This window comes from Rhincodon typus, chromosome 3 (genome assembly GCF_021869965.1).
Source record: "Rhincodon typus isolate 14 chromosome 3, sRhiTyp1.1, whole genome shotgun sequence".
Taxonomy (NCBI): domain Eukaryota; kingdom Metazoa; phylum Chordata; class Chondrichthyes; order Orectolobiformes; family Rhincodontidae; genus Rhincodon; species Rhincodon typus.
In genome coordinates, this window is record NC_063334.1 from 128,683,582 (window position 1) to 128,708,466 (window position 24,885).

At 45.0% G+C, this 24,885-nt stretch overlaps 1 protein-coding gene across 1 annotated transcript in view; it reads left to right on the top strand.

Annotated features, from left to right (window-relative positions):
* The window catches only part of LOC109917533 (WD repeat-containing protein 70), a 152,292-nt gene that overhangs the window by 46,716 nt on the left and 80,691 nt on the right, over nt 1-24,885 (top strand). The window contains exons 3-5 of the mRNA XM_048594335.1: nt 16,290-16,373; nt 16,515-16,611; nt 20,857-21,058. Coding sequence (XP_048450292.1) covers nt 16,290-16,373; nt 16,515-16,611; nt 20,857-21,058 — 383 coding nt within the window. The remainder of the gene's footprint in view (nt 1-16,289; nt 16,374-16,514; nt 16,612-20,856; nt 21,059-24,885) is intronic.

Genomic DNA, 24,885 nt, shown 5'->3' on the forward strand with positions numbered 1-24,885 from the left:
TATGTTCTATGTTCTATGTTCTATCTCCTATCTCTCCACGTGATTCACATCAAACACTCCCATGACAAGTTTAGACACAGGGTAAACACCCTCGACTGTTATGGAATTGAAGTAAGTTTCCCTTTCCATTGTACCCATCAAACAGTGGAGAAGCACAATGCACGTTTACACATAAAGGAAAGCTTCCTCTGCATAAAAGTGACAGAAAGATGAAACTGAGTACATATGACATGTCGAGTTGAAAATACAAGCGAGGATAATGTGTTACGATCCCAGTTTATGTTATGACTGAACAAATCGGATCCCAGAATGAAATGTGGCTTCATAGACCTTTTATAAAAAGTAATGAAGATAAAGTAGGATAAATCTAAACTCCCCACACACAGCACAAGTTCAGTGAGGAGGGAGACAATGGCCTAGTGGTATTATCACTGGACTGTTAATCCAGAGACCCAGATAATGTTCTGGGGACCCGGCTTCGAATCCCGCCATGGCAGATGGTGGAATTTGAATTCAATAAATATCTGGAATTAAGAATCTAATGATGACCATGAATCCATTGTCGATTGTCGAATCCATCTGGTTCGCTAATGTCCTTTAGGGAAGAAAACTGCCATCCTTACCTGGTCTGGCCTCCATATGGCTCCAGACCCACAGCAATGTGGTTGACTGTTACTTGTGCTCTGGGCAATTAGGGATGGGCAATAAATGCTGCCTAGCCAGTGATGCCCTCATCCCATGAATGAAAGAAAAACATAGACAAAGATACAACGAAGACCCTTAGAGCTCTATAAAACTCAATTTATTAAGTACTTAAACAAATAACACACTCTTAGAACTACTAGAGATATCTGAATCACCATTTTTCACTACCCTGGGTTCTGTAACAAACCCCAAATGTTATTACCCAGGAGAGTTGGCAGCTGGCCAGGCTGAAATACTTCTCAAAGTCTTCACCATGCCTCCTGTTGTCGAGTACCTCCTGTAGTGTTATTTTTTGAAGCTCTGCTGAACAAAGGAATTTTCTCTGTCTTTTTATACACAGGTGTCTGTGCCAAACGTATGCCTTATTTGGAATTATTATCTGAATGTTTTGTCCAAATGCATGCCTTATTTGGTAGAGACAGGAGTTACTGATATTTTGCAATTTTACCTCTTAGCAGCCCTGAATGACTCAACATAACATAATTCCACCCACAAAACAGCCCATTGTAAAGCCTGTTATCAGTTCCAGTTAGGTTCAGCCTTAACCAACACCTTCCCCTGCCCTTTCGATCCAAACATTTATTTGAGGAGCTTTCCTACTGGGTTTGCTGCATCCTCCAGGGCACCTCCAGACAGTGGTGAGCATTACCTCAGTAAAGTAAAGTATTCTCAGTAAAGCGTTACTTCATTATATTAATTAAATTGCCATTTAGATCATAGTACTTACCAGAACCATAGTCATAAGTGTAATCAAAGTTACAAATCAGTTTACAATATCTTACTTATTTTCCTTCTGTTCTGTGGCAAATATATTGTTATATGCTTTTTACAACTTGCAAGATATGCATAATATCAATTTCAATGAATGATTTGTAACAAATACTACGAACCAGCTATGTCTATTATTTCTAACCTATAATAAGCGACCACTACAAACCCTTTTCCATATGAGCTATCTGTTGGTAACAAAGACCAGTCCCTGTTGTTAGTCCCTTCCGTTTTTTTACTTTCTGTTGCAACAAACAAAATCAGACAAGTACAACAATAAGTATAACAAGTTGCAGTGCAAACATCACGTGAGACACAATTCTGAACACCTGACTGTTCAGTCACCAGTCCAAAGAAACTTGGAGCCTGTAAGTTCCTATCTGCCTGTTCTGCGTGAGTTTTAATCTCCTCGTATCTAGCTCATTTATGGATAATATCCCTTGCCTCAAAAATGATCTTCACTCAATCTTCAGTGAAGTGTGGAATAGGTGGAAGTTCCATGGCCATGAACTGCCATAAATTTTCGTTTGTATCAATTGGGTGGACGGATAGAGTCAGGTGCAGTTTCTCATCGGGTTCTGGCTTTAACAGAATTTGGTGGCTAACGGTTAAAATGCTAATGTGAGGTATAGCATTTTGGAAAGGCAAATCACGGCAGGACTTATACATGCGGGGACTGTTGCTGAACAAAGACCTTGGAGTGCAGATTCATAGTTCCTTGGAAGTAGAGTTGCAGGTAGACAGGATAGTGAAGATGATGTTTTGTATGCTTCCCCTTTATTGGTTAGTGCATTGAGTATACGAGTTGGGAGGTCATGTTGCGGCTGTATAGGATATTGTTTAGGCTGCTTTTGGAATACTGCATTCAGTTCTGGTCTCCTTGCTATAGGAAGGAGGTTGTGAAATGTGAAAACATTCAGAAAAGATTTGTAAGGATGTAACCAGGGTTGGAGGGTTTGAGCTATAGGGAGAGGCTAAATAGACTGGGGCTATTTTCCCTGGAGCGTTGGAGGCTGAGAGGTGATCTTGTAGAGGTTTATAAAATCATAAGGGGGATGGATAGGGTGGATAGCTAAGGCCTTTCCCCCAGGGTGGGGAGCGTCCAAAACTAGAGGGCATAGGCTCAAGGTGAGAGGGAAAATATTTAAAAGGGATGTAAGAGGCAATGTTTTCAAGCAGAGGATGGTGCATGTATGGAATGAGCTGCCAAAGGAAGTGGTGGACACGGATACAATTACAATATTTAAAAGGCATCTGGATGGGTATATGAATAGGAAGGGTTTAGAGGGATATGGGCCAAATGCTGGCAAATGGGACTAGGTTAATTTAGGGTATCTGGTCAGCATGAGCGAGTTGGATCGAAGGGTCTGTTTCCATGCTGTATGGCTCTACGACTCTGTGTCTGAAAAGATATTGCTGATAGCCACATTCTTTCCATCTGAAGTACACCATCTCCTTCTGTTTTGGTGTCCTGAGGCTGCTGCGGGAACATAATAGGCACCTCCCACAAAGGTATACTTAAACATTTGGTTATTCACTGGCAGGATAGACAATAAGCAGTTCTCGAGGCAAATCCACACTGAGTTAGCCCTTTTTTGATCATTTCTTCCAGACATAGCCAGTGGTTTTCCCCTTGATGGCATTGGAACAAATCCACCCTGTTTTGGATCCCTGTAGAAGTTGGTGGGTTACTTAATTATATCCAGAAGATTAAGGTGCATGGGATCTATGGTGACTTGGCCATGTGGATTTCAAATTGGCTTGTCTGTAGAAGGCAGAGTGGTGGAAGGATGTTTTTCTGGCTGGAGGTTTGTGACTAATGGTGTTCCGCAGGGATGTGTACTGAGACCTCCGCTGTTTGTAACATATATAAATAACTTAAATGTAAATGTAGATGGGTGAGTTAGTAAGCATGCAGGCAATACAAAGATTGGTGGAGTTGTGGATAGTGAAGAAGGTTGTCAAAGGATACAGCGGGATATTAATCAGTTGCAAATATGGTAGAGAAATGGTAGATGGAGTTTAATCCAGGTAAGTGTGAGGTGCTGCACTTAGGGAGATCAGATGTTAAAGAAAAGTATACAGTTAACAGACCCTGAACAGCATTGATGTATAGAGGTATCTTGGGGTTCAAGTCCATAGTCCCCTGAAAGTGGCCACACAATTAGATATGGTGGTAAAGAAGGTGTATAGCACACTTGCCTTTATTGGTCGAGGAATTGAGTACAAGAGTCAGAATGTCATGTTGCAGCTTTATAAGACTTTGATTAGGCCACTCTTAGAGTATTGCATTCAGTTCTGGTTGCCACATTACAGGAAGGATGTGGAGGCTTTAGAGAGGATGCAGAAGAGGTTTACCAGGATGTTAAATAAAAAACGAAAGAACTGCAGATGCTGTAAATCAGGAACAAAAACAAAGTTGCTGCAAAAGCTCAGCAGGTCTGGCAGCACCTGTGAAGGAAAAAACAGAGTTAACGTTTTGGGTCCAGTTCTGAAGAAGGGTCACCAGACCCGAAACATTAACTCTGTTTCTTCCTTCACAGGTGCTGCCAGACCTGCTGAGCTTTTCCAGCAACTTTGTTTTGTTACCAGGCTATTGCCTGGATTAGAGGGTATGAGCTATAAGAGAGGCTAGAAAACCTTCGGCTTGTTTCTCTGGAGTGGCGGAGCCTGAGCAGAGACTTAATAGAAGTCTATGAAATTATGAGATGCATAGATAGGGTTGACAGTCAGAATCTTTTGCCCAGAGTTGAAATGTCTAAAATTAGAAGACATGGATTTAAGGTGAGAGGGGCAAGTTCAAAGGAGATGTGAGGGGCAAGTTTTTTAGAGAGAGTGGTAGGTGTCTGGAATGTGCTGCTAGGGTGATGGTGGAGGCAGGTATGATAGGGGAATTTAAGGGACTTTTAGATAAGCACATGAATATGCAAGGAACGGATGGATATGAACCAAGGGCAGGCAGAAGGGATTAAGAACAAAGAAAATTACAGCACAGGAACAGGCCTTTCAGCCCTGCACCGACATGCTGCCCGTCACAACTAAAACCCCCTACCCTTCCAGGGACTGTATCCCTCTATTCCCATCCTATTCATGTTTTTGTCAAGATGCCCTTTAAAAGACATAATAGTGTCTGCTTCCACTACCTCCCCAGGCACCGAGTTCCAGGCACCCGCCACCCTCTGTAAAAAACATGTCTTTATTTAATTTGGCATCATGTTTGGCACATCGTGGGCTGAAGGGCCTGTTGCGCCCTTGTGTGTGTGTGTGTGTGTGTGTGTGTGTGTGTGTGTGTGCGTGCGTGCGTGCGCACGCGCACACACACACACACACAAATCTATAGGATGAGTTTGTATTTGCAGACACATTCTATTTTGTTCAAAAAGCACACAATTTCTAGACAGTCAGTCAATGTGGTGTTTTATAAATTCCTATTTTAGAAATAAAACCAGTCTGACTCCAAAGCAAAACACAAACAGATTCTAAACAAGGCCTCACACCTAACATGCATTGCCTCACCTAAAATGTCACCTCTTCTTTACACTGATAAAACCTTTAGTTCTCTCAGGGCAGTGAGATTCACGGATTTACATACACGTATTAATCAATTAAAACCTTCTAATTGATTAAATATTTAACAGAATCTTGGGTTTGTTTAATACATCCTCATCAGTTATGTGACCCTTTGATCTTTTACTCATAAATTCTGTGTTCTGTGTGCTTCTTTCTCACTTCACCTGACCAAGGGGCTACGCTCCAAAAGCTTGTGTTTTCAAATAAACCTGGTGTCTTGTGATTTCTGACCTTGTCCACCCCAGTCCAACACTGGCACCTCCACATCATGGCTACCAATTTTGGTGTCATCCACAAACTTACTAACCATGCCTTCTGTAGTCTCATCCAAATCATTTATATAAATGACAAACAGAAGAGGAACCAGAACCGATCCCTGTGGAACACAGCTGGTGAAAGGCCTCCAGTCCAAAAACCAACCCTCCACCATTACTCTCTGTCTCCTGCTGTTAAGCCAATTATGTATCCAGTTGGTAAGCTCACCCTGGATCCCATGTGACTGAACTTTACTAATTCGTGTACCATGTGGAACTTTGTCAAAGGCTTTACTAAAATCCAAACAAACTACGTCTACTGCTGTACCATCATCAATCTCTTTGGTAACTTCCTCAAAAAACTCAATCAAGTTTGTGCAACATGATTTTCCTCGCACAAAACCAGCTACTTCATCGCTTGCCTCCCTCAAAAGCCTGGGATATTTGCTCAAGACTGCTCAGAACTTCCTCTCTGTCCACATTTTCCCTCTCAGTAATGAACACCAAAACACAGTGCTCATTTAAAACCCTACCAACATCATCTCGCTCCATGCAGAAATTACCATTGTGGTCCTTAATGGGCCCAACTCTTTCCCCCTGTTCCCCTTCATGTACTGGTAAAATAACTTAGGATTTTCATTCATTTTACCTGCCATATTCTTTCATGCCCCTTTGCTACTGTCTTCATTTCCTTTTTAAGCTTTCCCTTGAACATTCTGGACTCCTCTGGGGTTCTGCTGTTTTGTGGTTTCTGCCATAGGTCTCCCTTTTCCTCTTAAACAAATGCTGTATATCCTTCGATATCCAGGGTTTGCAGCATTTGATGGTCCTACCCTTTTTTAAAAATTGGAACATGTTGGTCCTGTATTCTGCATATTTCTTTCTTGAACGTCCATCCCACTGTTCTGAGACAAATTTACTGGAAAGTATCAGCTCCAAGTCTACTGTGGTCAAACCATATCTGATCTTATTAAAATCGACTTCCCCTAATTTCTAAGTTATCCTTTTCCGTAAACAATTTGGAATCTAATGGAGTTATGATCACTGTTTGCAAGATATTACCCCACTGATTCTTCAACCACTAGCTCAGTCCAGGGCCACCCCATCTCTTGTAGGACCTTCTACATTATTGGCTTAGAAGGCTGCCCTGGATGGGCTTTAAGAATTTTGCTCCCTCTAAATCTTTCACACTGTGATTACCCTGGTTTATGTTGGGGAAGTTGAAATCCCCCACTACCACTACCCTTTTACTTCTACTCTTTCCTGAAATTTGCCTACATATCTATTTCTCTTGGACTGTCAGGGTGCCTAAACCACATTCCCAGCAGCATGTTTGCTCTTTTTTGGTTTTGAGGTTACACCATTTATGGCTTCTTCATGGCTGTCTATATGTGGAGCCACAGGAGATGAGGGAGATTTTTAATGAATATTTCTCGTCAGTGTTTATTGAGGAGAGAATCATGCATGCCAAGGAAATAAGGGAAATGAGTGGGGATGTTTTCGACCGCATACATATTACCAGAGAGGAGATGTTTGCAGCCTTAAATAACATTAAAGTGATAAGTTGCCTGGGCCTGATCAGGTCCATCCTTGGACATTGTGGGAGGCTAGGGAAGAATTTGCAGAGGCCCTTGCAGAGGTTTTTGCTACATCTTTAGCCATTGGTGAAGTTCTGGAAGACTGGATGGTGGTTAATGTTGTTCCAATGTTTAAGAAAGGTAGCAAAGACAAACCAGGGAAATGTAGGCAGGTGAGCTTGACAACAGAGGTCAGCAAGTTATTTGAGAGGATACTGTGGGACGGATTAACCAACATTTGGATAGTCAGCATGGATTTGTGTGCGCGAAGTCATGTGTGACAAATCTTTTAGAGATTTTCGAAGAGGTAACCAAGACGATAGATGAGGGTAGGGCAGTGGATGTTGTCTATATGGACTTTAGTAAGGCCTTTGCAAAGGTCCCGCACAGCAGGCTAGTCATGAAAGTTAGGCCACATTGGATCCAGGGAGAGCTAGCTAATTGGATTCAAAGTTGGCTTGATGGCAGGAAGCAGAGGATGATGGTTGAAGGTTGTTTTTCGGACTGGAGGCCTGTGATTAGTGCTGTGCCACAGGGGTCGGTGCTGGGACCTTTGTTATTTGTTATTTACATAAATGATCTGGTATGAATGTACAAGGCATGATTGGTAAGTTTGCGGCTGATACAAAATTAGGAGGTATCATTGATAGTGAGGAAGAATATCAAAAATTACAGAGGGAGCTTGATCAGATGGGGATGTGGGCTGAGGATTGGCAAATGCAATTCAATACAGATAAGTGTGAGATGTTGCACTTTGGAAAGTCAAACCAAGGTAGGACTTATACAGTAAATGGTAAGAGCCCGAGGAGTGTTGTGGAACAGAGGGACCTAGGAGTACAAGTACATTGAAAGCAGTGTCACAGGTAGACAGGGTAGTGAGGAAGACATTTAGCATGCTGGCCTTCATCAGTCAAGGCATTGAGTATAAGAGTTGGGAGGTTATGTTATATTTGTATAAGTTGTTGGTGAGGCTGCACTTGGAGTATGGTATACAGTTTTGGTCACGGTATTATAGGAAAGACATAGTTAAAGTGGAGAGTGAGCAAAGAAGATTTATGAGGATGTAGCCAGGACTAGTAGGTCTGAGTTGTAGGGAGAGGTTGGCCAGGATAGGACTATTCCTTGGAACGTAGGAGAATGAGAGATGGCATTATTGAGGTGTATAAAATCATGAGGGGCATACATAGCATGAATGTATATAGTCTTTTTCCCAGGGATGGGGGATTGAAAAGTAGAGACCATAGGTTTAATGTGAGAAGGGAAAGATTGAAGAAGGACCTGAGAGACAATTTCCTCACACAGAGAGTGGTGCTTAAATGGAATGGGCTGCCAGAGGAAGTGGTTGAGGCAAGTACAATAGCAACATTTAAAAACATCTGGATAGGTTCATGGAACAGAGAGGTTTAGAGGGATATGGACTAAATGCAGGCAATTGGAACCAAGTGAGTGGGCACTGTGGTCATAGATGGACCAGGTTGAACTGAAGGGCCTGTTTCCATGCTGTGTTAATCTATGACTCTGTGAGTGTATTTGAGGAGAATTCTTGGATGTCTTCCCTCTTTACAGCTGTAATTGATTCCCTGATTGTGATACCTCCTCTTTTACCCCTTTCCCTAGCTCGCCTGAAGAGCTGCCAATTCTGCCCCCTCAGCCATGTCTCAGTGATAGCACTGACATCATATCCCCATGTTTTAATTTGTGCCCTCAATTCATCTGTTTTGTTCATCAGATTCCTAGCAATGAAATAAATACCATCCAACCTTGCCAAACCCCATTGTGCCTTAACCAGCCCAAAATGTCTGTGTTTTCCTGACTCACTTAATGTCATTTCTAATTTTAACTGTTCATGTTCCCCTACTGAACATTCTGTCTTGATCCCACCCTCTTGTCAAGATAGATTAAACCCTCCCCAGTAGTATTCAGAAATCTCCCAGTAAGGATGCTGGTCCCATTCCAGTTCAGGCACAACCCGTCTGCCTTGTGCAAGTCCCATCTCCCTCAAATGGTCCCAGAAATCTAAAGCCCTCCCTTTTGCATCATTTCTCAGTCAGGCATTCATCTGGACTAGACGATTTCTGTGATAACAAGGTGTAGAGCTGGATGAACACAGCAGGCCAAGCAGCATCAGAGGAGCAGGAAGGCTGACGTTTCGGGCCCAGACCCTTCTTCAGAAATGGGGGAGGGGAAGGGGGTTCTGAAATAAATAGGGAGAGAGGGGGAGGCGGATAGAAGATGGATAGAGGAGAGGATAGGTGGAGAGGAGACAGACAGGTCAAAGAGGCGGGGATGGAGCCAGTAAAGGTGAGTGTAGGTGGGGAGTTAGGCAGGAGATAGGTCAGTCCAGGGAGGACGGACAGGTCAAGGGGCGGGATGAGGTTAGTAGGTAGGAGATGGGGGTGGGGCTTGAGGTGGGAGGAGGGGATAGGTTGGAGGAAGGACAGATTAGGGAGGCGGGGACAAGCAGGGCTGGTTTTGGGATGCGGTAGGGGGAGGGGAGATTTTGAAGCTTGTGAAGTCCACATTGATACCATTGGCCTGCAGGGTTCCCAAGCGGAATATGAGGTGCTGTTCGTGCAACCTTCGGGTGGCATCGTTGTGGCACTGCAGGAGGCCCAGGATGGACATGTCATCTGAGGAATGGGAGGGGGAGTTGAAATGATTCACGACTGGGAGGTGCAGTTGTTTAGTGCGAACCGAGCGTAGGTGTTCCGCAAAGTGGTCCCCAAACCTCCGCTTGGTTTCCCCGATGTAGAGGAGGCCACAACGGGAACAGCGGATACAGTATATCACCTTAGCAGATGTGCAGGTGAACATCTGTTTGATGTGGAAAGTCTTCTTGGGGCCTGGGATGGGGGTGAGGGGGGAGGTGTAGGGGCAGGTGTAGCACTTCCTGCGGTTGCAGGGAAAAGTGCCCGGTGTGGTGGGGCTGGAGGGGAGTGTGGAGTGGACACGGGAATCCCGGAGAGAGTGGTCCCTCCGGAAAGCAGATAAGGGTGGGGAGGGAAAAATGTCTTCGGTGGTGGGGTCGGATTGCAGATGGTGGAAATGTTGGAGGATGATGCGTTGGATCCGGAGGTAGGTGGGGTGGTACATGAGGATGAGGGGGATTCTGTTTTGGTTGTTATTGCGGGGAGGGGGTGTGAGGGATGAGTTGTGGGAAATGCGGGAGACACGGTTGAGGGCGTTCTCGACCACTGAGGGGGGGATGTTGCGGTCCTTGAAAAACGAGGATATCTGAGATGTACGGGAGTGGAATGCCTCATCCTGGGAGCAGATGCGGCGGATGCGAACGAATTGGGAATAGGGGATGGCATTTTTGCAGGAAGGTGGGTGGGAGGAGGTGTATTCTAGGTCGCTGTGGGAGTCGGTGGGCTTGAAATGGATATCGGTTTCCAGGTGGTTGCCAGAGATGGAAATAGAGAGGTCCAGGAAAGAGAGAGAGGTATCAGAGATGGTCCAGGTGAACTTAAGGTTGGGGTGGAAGGTGTTGGTGAAGTGGATGAACTGTTCGAGCTCCTCGTGGGAGCACGAGGCGGCGCCGATACAGTCATCAATGTAATGGAGGAAGAGGTGGGGTTTAGAGCCAGTGTAGCTATCGAAGAGGGATTGTTCCACGTAACCTACAAAGAGGCAGACATAGCTTGGGCCCATGCGGTACCCATGGCCACCCCCTTTGTCTGCAGGAAGTGGGGGGAATTGAAAGAGAAGTTGTTGAGGGTGAGGACGAGTTTGGCTAAGCGGATGAGGATGTCGGTGGAGGGAGACTGGTCGGGCCTGCAGGACAGGAAGAAGCGGAGGGCCTTTAGGCCATCTGCATGGGGAATGCAGGTGTATAGGGACTGGACGTCCATGGTTAAGATGAGGTGTTGGGGACCAGGGAATTGGAAGTTTTGGAGGAGGTGGAGGGCGTGGATGGTGTCACGGACGTAGGTAGGGAGTCCCTGGACCAAATGGGAGAAAATGGAGTCGAGTAGGTGGAGATAAGTTCGGTGGGGCAGGAGCAGGCGGAGACAGTGGGTCGAGCAGGGCAGTCAGGTTTGTGGATTTTGGGAAGGAGATAGAAACGGGCGGTGCGGGGTTGGGGAACGATGAGGTTAGAGGCTGTGGGTGGGAGGTCACCTGAGGTGATGAGGTTGTGGATGGTTTGGGAGATGATGGTTTGGTGGTCGGGGGTGGGGGTCATGATGAAGGGGACGGTAGGAGAAGGTGACGGAGAGTTGGTGCCTGGCCTCGGCGATGTAGAGGTCAGTGCACCTTGGGGACCGCTTTGCAGAACACTTACGCTTGGTTCGCACTAAACAACTGCTCCTCCCAGTCGCGAACCATTTCAACTCCGCCTCCCATTCCTTAGACGACACGTCCATCCTGGGTCTCCTGCAGAGCCACAACAGTGCCTCCTGAAGGTTGCAGGAACAGCACCTCATATTCCGTTTGGGAACCCTGCAGCCCAATGGTATCAATGTGGACTTGACAACCTTCAAAATCTCCCCTCCCCCTACCGCATCCCAAAACCAGCCCAGCTTGTCCCCACCTCCCTAACTTGTCCTTCCTCCCACCTATCTCCTCCTCCCACTTCAAGCCCCACCTCCATCTCCTACCTACTAACCTCATCCTGCCCCCTTGACCTGTCTGTCCTCCCTGGACTGACCTATCTCCTCCCTACCTCCCCACCTACACTCACCTTTACTGGCTCCATCCCCGCCTCTTTGACCTGTCTGTCTCCTCTCAGCCTTCCTGCTCCTCTGATGCTGCTTGGCCTGCTGTGTTCATCCAGCTCTACACCTTGTTATCTCAGATTCTCCAGCATCTGCAGTTCCTACTGTCTCTAGCCTATTTCTGTACTCACTTTCACGTGGCACTGGAAGTTATCGAGAAATTACCACCTTTTAGGTCCTGTTCCTTAATCCACTTCCAAGCTCGCTGAAATCGACTTGCAGGATCTTGTCCCTTTTTGTTGTCATTGGTATCAATACATGCCACAATTTCTGTTTGTTTGTCCTCCCCTTCAGAATGCCCTGGAGCCGTTCTGTGACATCCCTGTCTTTGCATCCTGGAGTCACTTTTGTGATTGCAAAAGCACCTGTCTGCTTCCCATAGAATTGAATCCCCTACCACAAGTGCTGCTGTTCTTCTTCCTCTGCTCTTGTGCAGCAGACCTGGCCACGGTGCCATGAAGTTGGCTCCCACTGCTTTTCCCTGCACAGTCATCTGCCCCAACAGTGTCCAAAATAAAAACAAAAACAAAAGCAAAAGTTGATGGTTAAACTCATCACGTGTGGCAGCATCTGTGGACAGAAATCAGATTTAACGTTTCAGGTCCAAAACACTAACTCCAGTTTCTCTCCACAGGTGCTGCCGGACCTGCTGAGTTTTTTTTATAGCAATTTCTGTTTCTGTTTCTAGAACATAGAACATAGAACAGCGCAACACAGGAATGGGCCCACGATGTTGTGCGGAATATGACGCCAAATTAAACTAATCCTTTCTGCCTGCCGTTGGTCCAAATCCCTCCATTCCTTGCATATTCATGCGCTAATGTAAAAGTTCTGTAAATGCCCCTGTCGTATCTGCCTCCACCACCACCCCTGGCACCTACCACTCTCTGTGTAAAAAAATTTGTCCCTCTCATTTCCTTTCAACTACTGCCTCTCACCTTAAGTGCATGGCCTTTCTTATTAGATATTTCAATGCTGGAAAAAAACATTCTGACCGTCAAATCTATGTATGCATCTCATAATTTTATAGACTTCTATCAAGCCTGCCCTCAACCTGCGCTGCTCCAGAGAAAATAACAAGAGTTTTTCTAGCCTGCCCTCATAGCTTATACTCTCTAATCCAGGCAGCATCCTAGTAAACCTCTTCTGAACCCTTTCCAAAGCCTCCACATCCTTCCTGTAATATGGTGACCAGAATTGAATGCAGTAATCTAAGTGTGGCCTAATGTTCTCTTTACTCAGAGAGTAGTAAGGGCGTGGAATGCCCTGCCTGCAAAAGTAGTAGACTCGCCAACTTTAAGGGCATTTAAGTGGTCATTGGATAAACATATGGATGATAATGGAATAGTTTAGGTTAGATGGGCTTCAGATTGGTTTCACAGGTCGGCGCAACATCGAGGGCCGAAGGGCCTGTACTGCGCTGTAATGTTCTATGTTCTATGTTCTAACTGAAGACTTACAGAGCTGCAACGTGACTTCCTGACTTTAGTACTCAGTTCCCTAACCAATAAAGGCAAGCATGCCATACGCCTTCTTTACCGCCCTATCTACATGTGCGGCCATTTTTAGGGAGCTGTGGACTTGAACCCCAAGATACCTCTGTATATCAGTGTTGTGCAGAGTCCTGCCATTAACTGTATACTTTTCCTTAACATTTCTTCTCCCAAAATGCAGCACCTCACACTTATACAGATTAAACTCCTTCTGAGGAAGGGTCACCAGACCCGAAGCGTTAACTCTGTTTTTTTCTTCACAGTTGCTGCCAGACCTGCTGAGTTTTTCCAGCAACTTTGTTTTTGTTTCATCTGCCATTTCTTTGCCCGTATCTGTAACTGATCTATGTTCCGCTCTATCCGTTGACAACCTTCTACACTACCCACAACTCCAGCGACCTTTGTATCATCTGCAAACTTAGTAACCCACCCATCAACATTTTCATCCAAGTCATTTATGTGTATTACAAACAGCAGAGGTCCCAGTACAGATCCCTGTGGAACACCACTAGTCACCGAACTTAGTCAAAAAACACCCTTCCACCACTACCACCTGTCTTCTATGGGCAGGCCAATTCTGAATCCACACGGCCACATCACCATGGCTCCCATGCATCCTAATCAGCTGGATGAGCCTACCACGAGGAACCTTGTTGAAAGCCTCACTAAAGTTCATGTAGACAACATCAATTGCTCTATGGAGATAGCAAGAACTGCAGATGTTGGAGTCAGAAACAATATAGCGTGGAGCTGGTGGAACACAGCAAGTCAGACAGCATCAGAGGAGCAGGAAAGTTGACATTTTGGGTGGGGACCCGGACCCTAACCCTAACCCTATCCTCATTGATCACCTTTGTCACTTCTTCAAAAAATTCAATCAACTAGTAAGACATAACCTGTCCCGCACAAAGCCACACTGACTGTCCCTAATTAGGCCGACTTTTCCAAATGCGTGTCAATCCTATCCCTAAGAATTCTCTCCAAAAGCTTTCCAACCACCGATGTGAGACTCACTGGTCTACAGTTTCCTGGATTATCCCTATGTCCCTTCTTGAACAGAGAACATTAGCTACTCGCCAGTCTTCCGAGACTCCTCCAGGGTCTAGTGAGGATACAAAGATCTTGGTCAAGGCCTCACTAATCTCCACTCTTGCCTCTCTCAATAACCTGGGGTAAATCCCATCAGGCCCCAGGGACTCATCTACCTTAATGTACCTCAAGAGATCCAACACCGCTTCTTTCTTGATCTCAAAATGCCCCAGCATATTAGCATGCTCCGCGTTAATCTCAGTATCCTCCATATCCTTCTCCTGGGTGAATACTGACACAAGGTACTCATTTAGGATCTCACGTATATCCTCTGCCTCCAAGCACAAGTTCTTTCCTTTATCCTTGAGTGATCCTGCGTTCTCCCTAGTTATCCTGTTATCTTTAATGTATGTATAGAATACCTTAGGATTCTCTTTAACCCTACTTGCCAAAGTCATTTCATGGCCCTTTCTTGCTCTCCTAATTCCTCACTTGAGTTCTTTCCTGCTTTCTTCATATTCCTCATGGGCCCTGTCCGATTTTAGCTTCTGAAACCTTACATTTGCTTCTTTTTTCCTTTTGACTAAATTCACAACCTCCTTTGTTATCCAAGGGTCCTTTACCTTGCCGTCCTTCCTCCTTACTGGAACATAGAGGTCTTGAACTCTGATCAGCAGGTCTTTAAATAACTTCCACATGTCACATATGGACTTTTTGTTTCCGATTTCCAGCATCCGCAGGATTTTTTTTCTTTAATATGCGAAACAGTACATCTGTTAGAAAGGGGGATTGTGTAAGCCTCGTTTTCATGTGTCTCTGATTTACTTACTTACTGGGACTTGTTTTACACGAAAGATGAGACGTGGTTTACCATCATTGAAACACAAACATAAACATGCAATTCTATGAAACCTGTTTTTTTCCTCTAATTTCCAAAGTAACCTTACAGTTCTCAAATTACAGCGTTCTCACACAGGGTTAAAATCTGTTTTGCAAATGCAAGATGGTAAAGAAGTTCATACTACCCTGATTTCTAATGGCCAAACTGAGATTGAGGTTGATCATCTGATTCCTTAAGTTCCTGCTTCTTGTGCTAACATTGTCTACAGAGTGTCAGGCCCTCTGATTCAAGTGACCCCTTTAAATACAGGTCTCTGGGTCATCCCTAAGTGCAGTAACTTATCATAGTTTAATATGTTGGCGGGGTAACTAACATGCAGATCCCTCCTATGTAGTTGCAGCAGTTTGGTACAGCAATGTAATTAACATAATTCAATTACTACGCGTTTCTGTCCCAGGAAAAGGTATACAAAAGCTGACTTGAGGTGCCAGGCTGTCTCGAAAACAGTTCTGCTAAAACTTTGAATTATTGTTCCATCTGAACCCTCGCAGTGTTGTCTCATCAACATCCATTCAGTATAGTCAGTCAAGGTGAACTGTCTAGCCTGATCCAATTTGACAGTGAAATCTGCAAGCTTCCTGATATAGTATGTGGGTTCCCTTCCCAGCATGCCATTCATTTGGCCATTTTTTCCCAGAGTGCTGTTCAGTTGGCCAATGTTGCTTTTTGTCCCAAAAGACCATCCAAGACAAAGCAGCTGGCTTGATTGGCATTACATCTACAAAAATTTACTCCGTTCACCACCGACACTCAGTATCAACAGTATGTGCCATTAACAATATACATTGAAAAAATTCACGAAATATCCTGAGACAGCACCTTCCAAACCCATGACCTCTTTCATCAAGAACGACAAGGGAAGCAGATGCAAGTTTCCCACCAAGCCAGCCCCTATTCGGACTTTGGAAATATATTATCATTCCTTCAATGTTGCTGGGTCAAAATCCCGCAATTGCCTTATGAGCAGCATTATGGGTCAACCTACAGCATCTGGACTGCAGTGGTTGAAAAAAATACTGGATTACGAAATATTTCAGAAAATGTGGATAGAAATCAGAGTTAACGTTTTGGGATCTTTCCTTCAGTTCTGAGGAGGGGTCACTGAACCCGAAACATAACTCTGATTTCTCTCCACAAATGCTGCCAGATCTGCTGAATCTTTTCAGCAATTTCTGTTTTTGTTTCTGACTTCCGGCATACTCAGTTATTTCAGTTTTTATTTGAGAACATGTGTTGTGTTGAAGTGTTCCTAAATAAACACAACTTTCTTTTCTCAGGAAAGAAAGCTAGAACCTTTGACTTGGAGGCTATATTTGAACAGACTCGTCGCACTGCAATTGAGAGGAGCAGGAAAGTGCTGGGTAAGATCAAGATTGTGGCCAGTGCTCGGGATACATTCACAAGTCTTTCAAAATGTCAGTCCGTCTGGAGTCTTAACTCAGTCATTATCATACTTGGTTTTTGTTATTTTTTTCTGAACTTTTGATGTTTTATGTCAACAGAGGAGGAGAGAAGTGTGGAGAGGCCCTACGAGCCAACAAGCTGCGCTGGGAGATCAGGTTCCCCCTCCAGGAAAGGCCACACTGGAGATTTGACCAGGTAGCAGCCAAATAGCTGGGCCCTCCCTGCTTGTGCAGACTGTGTGTGTTTGTGTATCAGAGGAGTGGCATATGTGTACACATGTTAAGTATGTGTACATATGTGTGTGTGGCATAAGAGCAAGGAAGGAGCCTTTTCCCACACCATAGGGATTCCATGGTTCTTCAGATAGATATTTAAGACAGGTGTAAATATTAAAATAAAACAAGAACCACCTGATGAAGGGTTACTGGATCTAAAGTGTTGATTTCTCTCCACAGATGGTGCCAGACTTGCAGAGTTTCTCCAGCAATTTATGAATGTCTTTTTGTAAATGTCAGGTGTGTGCAAGTGAAAATGGGTTTGTTCAGTTCAGAATGAAGCCAACCAGACACAACTGGGGATGGGTGGGGATGCAAGAAAAATAGAGGGCAGAGGTCATCCTCTGAAGTTGTGAGACTTGATATTGAGTACCAGATACTGTAAAGTGACTAAATGGAATAAATTGTTCCAATGAAGCTCAACTTGGAACAACATCTCATTTGAGTCATAGCGATTTACAGAACAAAAAAAAGGTCATCTCTTCATGTCCATGTCAGTCAAAAACAACCATCCAATTATTCTGATCCCATTTTTCAGTACTTGGCCCGTGGCTTTGTTTGCCTTGGCATCACAAGTGCATATCTAAACACTTCATCAAGGTTATGATGGATTCTGCCTCTGCCACCCTTGCAGGCAATGATTTCCAAACTCCCACTGCCTTTTGGATCAAAATATTTTCCCTTGCATCTCATCTAAAAGTGGGAGCTGATGGTTTTGTAAAATTATCACTGGACTGTTAATCCAGAGACCCAGGTAATGTCCTGGGAGCCCAGGTTCAAATTCCACCTGCTCCATCTGGCAGATGGTGGAGTTTGAATTCAACAAAAAAAAGTCTGGAATTAAGAGTGTAATCATGACCATGAAACCACTGTCGAATGAAACCACTGTCGAACAAAACCATATGGTTCACTAATGTCCTTTAGGGAAAGAAACTTCCATTGGTACTTCGTCTGGACTATACGTGACTCCAGACCCAACAAATGTGGTTGACTCTGAACTGCCCTCTGGGATGGGTGATAAATGCTGGCCTAGCCAGCAACACCCTCATCCTGTGAATGATTTAAAAGAAAAACTTCTTTCCCTTATTTTAAACCTATGCTCCCTGGTCATTGATCCCTCCATCAAGGGTGCAAGTTTCTTCCTGTCATGTCCCTAATTTTGTACATCTCAGTCCTGTCCCGTCTTAATCTCCTCATCTCCATTGAAAAGTATCCCAGTCTGTCTAGTCTTTCTTCATAACTGACACTGTCCAGCCCAAGCAACATCCTGGTAAATTTCCTCTGCACTCTCTCCAGTGCTATTGCATTTCTCTTAGATGTGGATTTCAGAATTGCTCACAGTACAATAGCTGTAGCCTAACCAACCTTGTATGCACTTTCAGCATAACTTCACTACTCTCATACTGTTTGCCTCAGCTAATAAAGACAAATATCCTATATGCCTTTTTAACCACTTTATTCAGCTGTCCTGATACTTTAAGGGATCGGTGTGCATATACACCAATGTCCGTCTGACCCTCGGTGCTTTCTGAGGTCTGACCATTCATGTGTATTCCCTTGACTTGTTTGTCCTGCCCAAGTGCATCACCTCACATTTATCCACATTGAATTCCATTTGCCATTGACCAGCCCAGGCTATCCTCCTCGCATTCAAATACAACAACATCTGGACAATATCCAGGGTTGGGCTGACATTGGCAAGTGACATTCGTGCCACACAAATGCCAGGCTATGACCATCACCAATAAGAATCCATCTAACCACTGCCCCTTGACATTCAATGGTGTGACCATCACTGAATTTCCCCACTATCAACATCCTGGGGGTTACCATTGACCAGAAACTCAACTAGACTCACCACATAAAAACCGCGGCTACAAGAGCAGGCCAGAAGCTAGGAATACTGCGGCGAGTAACTCACCTCCTGACTCCTCAAAGCCTGTCCACCATCTGCAAGACACAAGTCAGGAGTGTGATGGAATACTCCCCACTTGGCTGGATGAGTGCGGCCCCAACAACACTCAAGAAGCTTGACACCATCCAGGACAAAGCAGCCTGCTTGATTGGCACTACATCCACGAGCATTCACTCCCTTCACCATCGACGCTCATTGGCAGCAGTGTGTACTATCTACAAGATGCACTGCAGAAATTCACCAAAGATCCCAGACAGCACCTTCCAAACCCATGACCATTTCCATCTAGATGGACAAGGGCAGCAGACATATGGGAACACCACCACCTCCAAGTTCCCCTCCAAGCCACTCAGTGTCCTGACTTGGAAATATATCACTGTTCATTCACTGTTGCTGGGTTAAAATCCTAGAATTCCCTCCCTAATGGCATTGTGGGTCAACCGACAGCTGGGGGACAGCAGTTCAAGAAGACAGCGCATCCCCACCTTCTCAAGGGCAACTAGGGATGGGCAAGAAATGCTGGCCAGCCAGTGACACCTACATCCCACAAATGAATAGAAAAAAAAATTACCTCCCACTAATTTTTGTATTTTCTCCGAGCTTACTGATCAACCTTCTTATGTTTGAGTCTAAATAATTCATATAAACCACAATCAGTAATGGCCCAAATACCGACTCCTCTGGGTCCCTACAGGACACGGATGATTAGTTCAAAAGCCACCACTCAACCATTATTCTCTGCTTCCTGCTACTCAGCCAATTGTGGATCCAATTTGCAAAGTTCCATGGATCATATGGGCTTATAGCTTTGCTATCAGTTTCCCATGGAGGACATTATCAAAAGTTTTATTGAAGGCTGAATAAACTACATCAAAAACATTGCCCTCATCTACCCAGCTGGTCACTTCCTAGAAATTTTTAAAAAATGGTGCAGGACTGGGTCATTCAACCCTTTGAGCCAACACCATCATGCAATATGATCATGGCTGATCATGCAATTTCAGTATCCCATTCCAGCTTTCTCCATACCCCTTGATCCTGTTAGCGGCAAGGGCCACATCCAGTTCTCTCGAATATATCTAATGTACAGGCCCCAACAACTTCCTGTGGGAGAGAATTCCACAGTTCACAATCTGTTTAAAAAGCCTTACAAACAATAAACTAAATAGGCAAGGGAAAAGTACCTCTTCCCCTCTGCACCAAATTCCCACACTGCTCCAAAATTCCCGATTTCTGAGGAAGGGTCACTTGACCGGAAACGTTAACTCTGATTTGTCTCCACAGATGCTTCCAGACCTGCTGAGTGTTTGCAACAATTTCTGTTTTTGTCCCTGAGTTATATATTCACTCAGGCTATATCTCACTCTGGATGTGATCTCTCCTTCCTGATTACAAAGCTTACTGATGATCTTGTGAGCCAACTCATCTGGACCTCGGGATCATTTTTAAGCCTGTAAACCTCCAACACCTCTTCACTCACTGTATCAATCTGCTGAAGAACCTTACAGTCCAACATAGAGTAGAATCATAAAATCCCTGCAAAGTCGAAGCAGGCCATTCAGCCCATCCAGTCCACACCGATCCTCCAAAGAGCATCCCACCCAGATCCATCCCCCGCTAATCCTGTAGCCCTGCATTTCCCATGGCTAATCCATCTAGCCTGCACATCCCTTGACACAAGGGCAATTTAGCACAGCCAGTCCACCTAATCTGCACATCTTTGGACAGTGGGAGGAAACCGGAGCAGATATGGTAACCACTGAGCCACTGTGCTTCCTCCCATATTGAGGTTCTCCTCCTCCTGAGTATAGATAAATGTAAAGGATTCATTTAAGACTTTACCAATGTTCTCTGGCTCCACAAACAAATTTCCCTCTTGATCTGTCGTGGGCATTCCTCTTTCAGTGGCTTTTTTTAATCATGTTGTGATTACTCTTGCCTTGAAGACTCTTTACTCTGAGATGACTACATAATCTTGACTCCTTACTCGTTACTAGACCTAAAAAAAGCCTTTTCTCTGGGCCCAAAACATCCTGTTCTCAGAAGGTGCCCTGACTATGTTTTATGAATTCATCCTCAAGGCGAAGTTGGCTAGTTTGATTGGTTTAATTGATAAGAAGAATGAAATTGTTCGTAATTGTTGTAATTTCTTTCTTGCAAGCCCTTTTTTTTTAATACTGTGTTCGGCAGTGTACTTGGTGTTTAGCCGTCTTTGTGGTGCATATGACATTGTTGATTATCTCTCTGCAGATCACCTGTTGACAGCGAAAATGGAAGTGATGACAGTGACAATGAAAGTGAAAAATCTGGACCCACATTACCATCGCAGATGCGTAGATTGGATGTTGAGGGGGAAAGTGCTGTGGGCCCCCCTCTACCCCTGGGATATGGTAAACAGCAAAGTGAGACAGATGAAGAGGATGATGAGGAGAAGGAGGATGATGAAGATGAAGTGAGTGAGGTTATTTCTGATCGAGCGTTGGAGAACCGAGACGTGGATTGTTGATGCGGATGTTTCATTTGATACTGTCCGAATAGATTTTAATGAGGCTTTTAAAAGGGGCCACAGAATTAATGTTTGGATAAGAGTTGCAAAGAGGGTGAAAAAAGCAATATTTTTGTGCAATGAGTGGTGAATGGTTAGCTCAGTTGTCTGGATGGCTGGTTTGTAATGCAGAGTGACACCAACGGCGTGAGTTCAATCCCCACACCAACCGAGGCAACCATGAAAGACTCTCATTCTCAACCACTCCTCTGAGAAGAGCAGTTACACAGACAAAGGAATGGGTAAAAGTCAGCCTAGGAGAATGAGTAGCTGCTAATTGGGACCATTAGTGGCTGACAATGGGTAGTTTGTGGTAGCAACCTATGGGATGACAAGTCTTGGTGTGTGTGGGTTGGGGTAAGGACATGGGAAAGGGTGTTCAAGGCCTAAAATTGTTGAACTCGATATTGAGTCCGGAATGTTCCAGGATTCCCAAGCGGAAAATGAGATGCTGTTCTTCAAGCTTGCGCTAAGCTTCACTGGAACACTAGGAAGTCTGACACAGGTGTTGGCCAGGGAATATGGTGGTGTGTTGCAGTGGCATGCAACTGGAAGCTTAGGATCATTTTTGCAGACAGAAAGAAGGTATTCTATCAAGCAGTTGCCCAGTCTGCAATTCATTTCCCCAGTGTAGAGGAGACCACATTGTGAGCAGCAAATGCAGTAGACCAGAGTGAATAAGAAGCAGGTAAATCGTTACTTCACCTGAAAGGTGTGTCTGGGGCCTTGCACACTGAGGAGGGAGAAAGTAAACGGGCAGGTGTTAAACCTGTACGATTACAGGGGAAGGTGCCTTGGGGATGTGGGGTGATATTGGGAGTGGAGGAGGAGTGGATCAGGGTTCCTGGAGGAACGGTCCATGTGGAAGGGTGACAAGGGAGGAAGGGGAATGTGTCTGATGGTGGCACCCTGCTGGAGTTGTTGGAAATGGCAGCTTATGATTCTTTGAATGTGAATGCTGTTGGCATGCTAAGTGAGGACGAGAGGTCCCTATCACTATTGTGGGAGGGAAGAGAGGGGTTGAGGGCCCAAGCGCGGGAGATGGGTTGGACCCACCTGAGGGCCCCGTCAACCATGGTGCTGGGGAGTCCTCGGCTGAGGGAGAAGGTGGATATTTCCAAGGCCCCCTTGTAGAAGCTGGCATCATCGTAATGTATGTGATGGAAACAGAGAACTAGGGGAATGGATTTACAGGAAGTAAGGTGTGAGGATGCATAGTCAAGGTAACTGTGGGAGTCATTGGGTTTCTAGTGGGTATTGGTGGCCAGCCTATCCCTAAAAATGGAAACAGAGATGTTGACAAAGGGTTTGGAGGAGACAGAGATGGACTGGGTGAGACTGGGGTGGAAATTGGACACGAAATAGATAAACTTTTCTAATTCCAAACGAGAGAGGACATCATCGGTGATGCTGCCATCGATGTAGCAAAGAAAGAGATGTGGCTGGGGACTGGGTTCCACATAACCTGCAAAGAGACAGTCATCACCGGACCCCATGCTGTTACCATGGCCACCGTTTTGACCTGAAGAAAGTGGGAGGATTTAAAGCAGAAGTTAGAGAGTTATACGGCACAGAAACTGACCCTTAGGTTCAACTTGTCCATGCAACCAGATCGTAAACTGATCTAGTCCCATTTGCCGGCACTTGGCACTTGGCCTTTAAACCCTTCCTATTCATGGACCCATCCAGATGCCTTTAAATCTTGTAATTGTACCAGCCTCCACCACTTTGTCTGCTAGCTCATTCCTTGCATGTACCATCTTCTGTGTGAAAAAGTTGCCTCTAGTCCCTTTTAAATCTTTCCCTCTCACCTTAAATCTATGCCGTCTAGTTTTGGACTCTCCTACCCTGGGAAAAAGACCTTGGCTATTCACCCTATCCATGCCCCTCATGATTTTATAAACCTGTATAAGGTCACTCCTCAGCGTCCGACGCCCCACGGAAAAAAGCCCTAGCTTATTCAGCCTCTCCCTATAGCTCAAAGACTGCAATCCCAGCAATATCCTTGTAAATCTTTTCTGAACCCTTTCAAGTTTAACATCTTTCCTAGAGCAGGGAGACCAGAATGTTGTTCAAAGTGAGGACAAGCTTGGCCAGACATAGAAGGGTGATAGTGGTTAGGGACAGTTCAAGTTTCTTTTCCTGGGGGGAAATGGACATGTAAAGGGATTATGCATCCATAGTAAGAGGAGGCAGCTGGAGCCTGTGAACTGGAAATTCTGAAACTGATGTAAAGTATCAGAAGAATCGTAGATGTGAGTGGGAAAATGTAAGAGGTGAAAAAATAGACTCAGGGTAGGAAGAGAGAAGTTCTGTGGGGAAGAGCAGGCAGAAACAATGGGTCTATCCAAGCAGTCCTAGTCATAGAGCCATCAAAGCCTACAGCATGGAAACAGGCCCAACTTGCCCATGCTGCCCAGTTTTCACAATTCAACTAGTTCCATTTACCTGCATTTGGTCCGTATCCCTCCATACCTATCTGATCCATGTGCATTTCTAAATGTTTGGCTGACCTGGGAAGACAAAGGGTGGTAGTGGACGGAAAATATTCAACATGGTGCGCAGTTACGAGTGGTGTACCACAAGGATCTGTTCTGGGTCCTCTTCTATTTGTGATTTTTGTAAATGATTTGGATGAAGGAGTGGAAGGGTGGATTAGTAAGTTCACGGATGATATGAAGGTGGGTCGAGTTGTGGATAGTGCGGAGGGCTGTTCTAGGTTACAAAGGGACATTGATAGGGTGCAGAGCTGGGCTGGGAAGTGACAGATGGAGTTTAACCCTGATGAGTGTGGTGTGATTAATTTTGGAAGGACAAACTTGAAAGCCGAATACAGGGTTAACGGAAAGATTCTTGGCACTGTGGAGGAGCAGAGGGATCTTGGGGTTCATGTCCACAGTTCCCTGAGAGCTGCCACCCAGTTGGATAGAGTTGTTAAGAAGGCGTATGGTGTGTTAGCTTTCATTAATAGACGGATTGAGTTCAAGAGCCGTGAAGTTATGCTCCAGCGAGACAAAAGCCTGGTTCGGCCACATCTGGAGTATTGTGTCCAGTTCTGGTCACCTCATTACAGGAAAGATGTGGAAGCATTGGAAAAGGTGCAGAGGAGATTTACCAGGATGTTGCCTGGAATGGAGGGAAGATCTTACGAGGAAAGGTTGAGAGAGCTAGGGCTTTTCTCTTTAGAATGACGAAGGATGCGAGGTGACTTGATAGAGGTGTACAAAATGATCAGAGGTATCGATAGTTGGACAAGCAGAGACTTTTTCCTAGGGTGGAGATAGGTATTACGAGGGGGCATAATTTTAAAGTGAGTGGAGGTAGATATAGGGGAGACGTCAGAGGTAGGTTCTTTACTCAGAGAGTGATTGGGGTTTGGAATGCATTACCGGAGAGGGTAGGTGGAGTCAGCCTCATTAGGGGCATTTACGCGGCTATTAGATAGGCATATGGATGATAGTATCAGGTAGGGGTGGAGGTTAGATAGACTTTAGGATTAGGGTAAAAGTTCGGCACAACGTCGTGGGCCGAAGGGCCTGTGCTGTACTGTGCTGTACTGTTCTATGTTCAATGTATGTTCTATGTTCTATTTTCTTAAATGACAAAATTGCATTCGTCTCCACCACTACCTCTGGCAGCCCATTTCAGACACTCGCTACTCTCTAGGAAAAAATTGCCCCTACTGGACCCTTTTGTATCTCTCCTGTCTCACCTTAAGCCTATGCCCTCTAGTT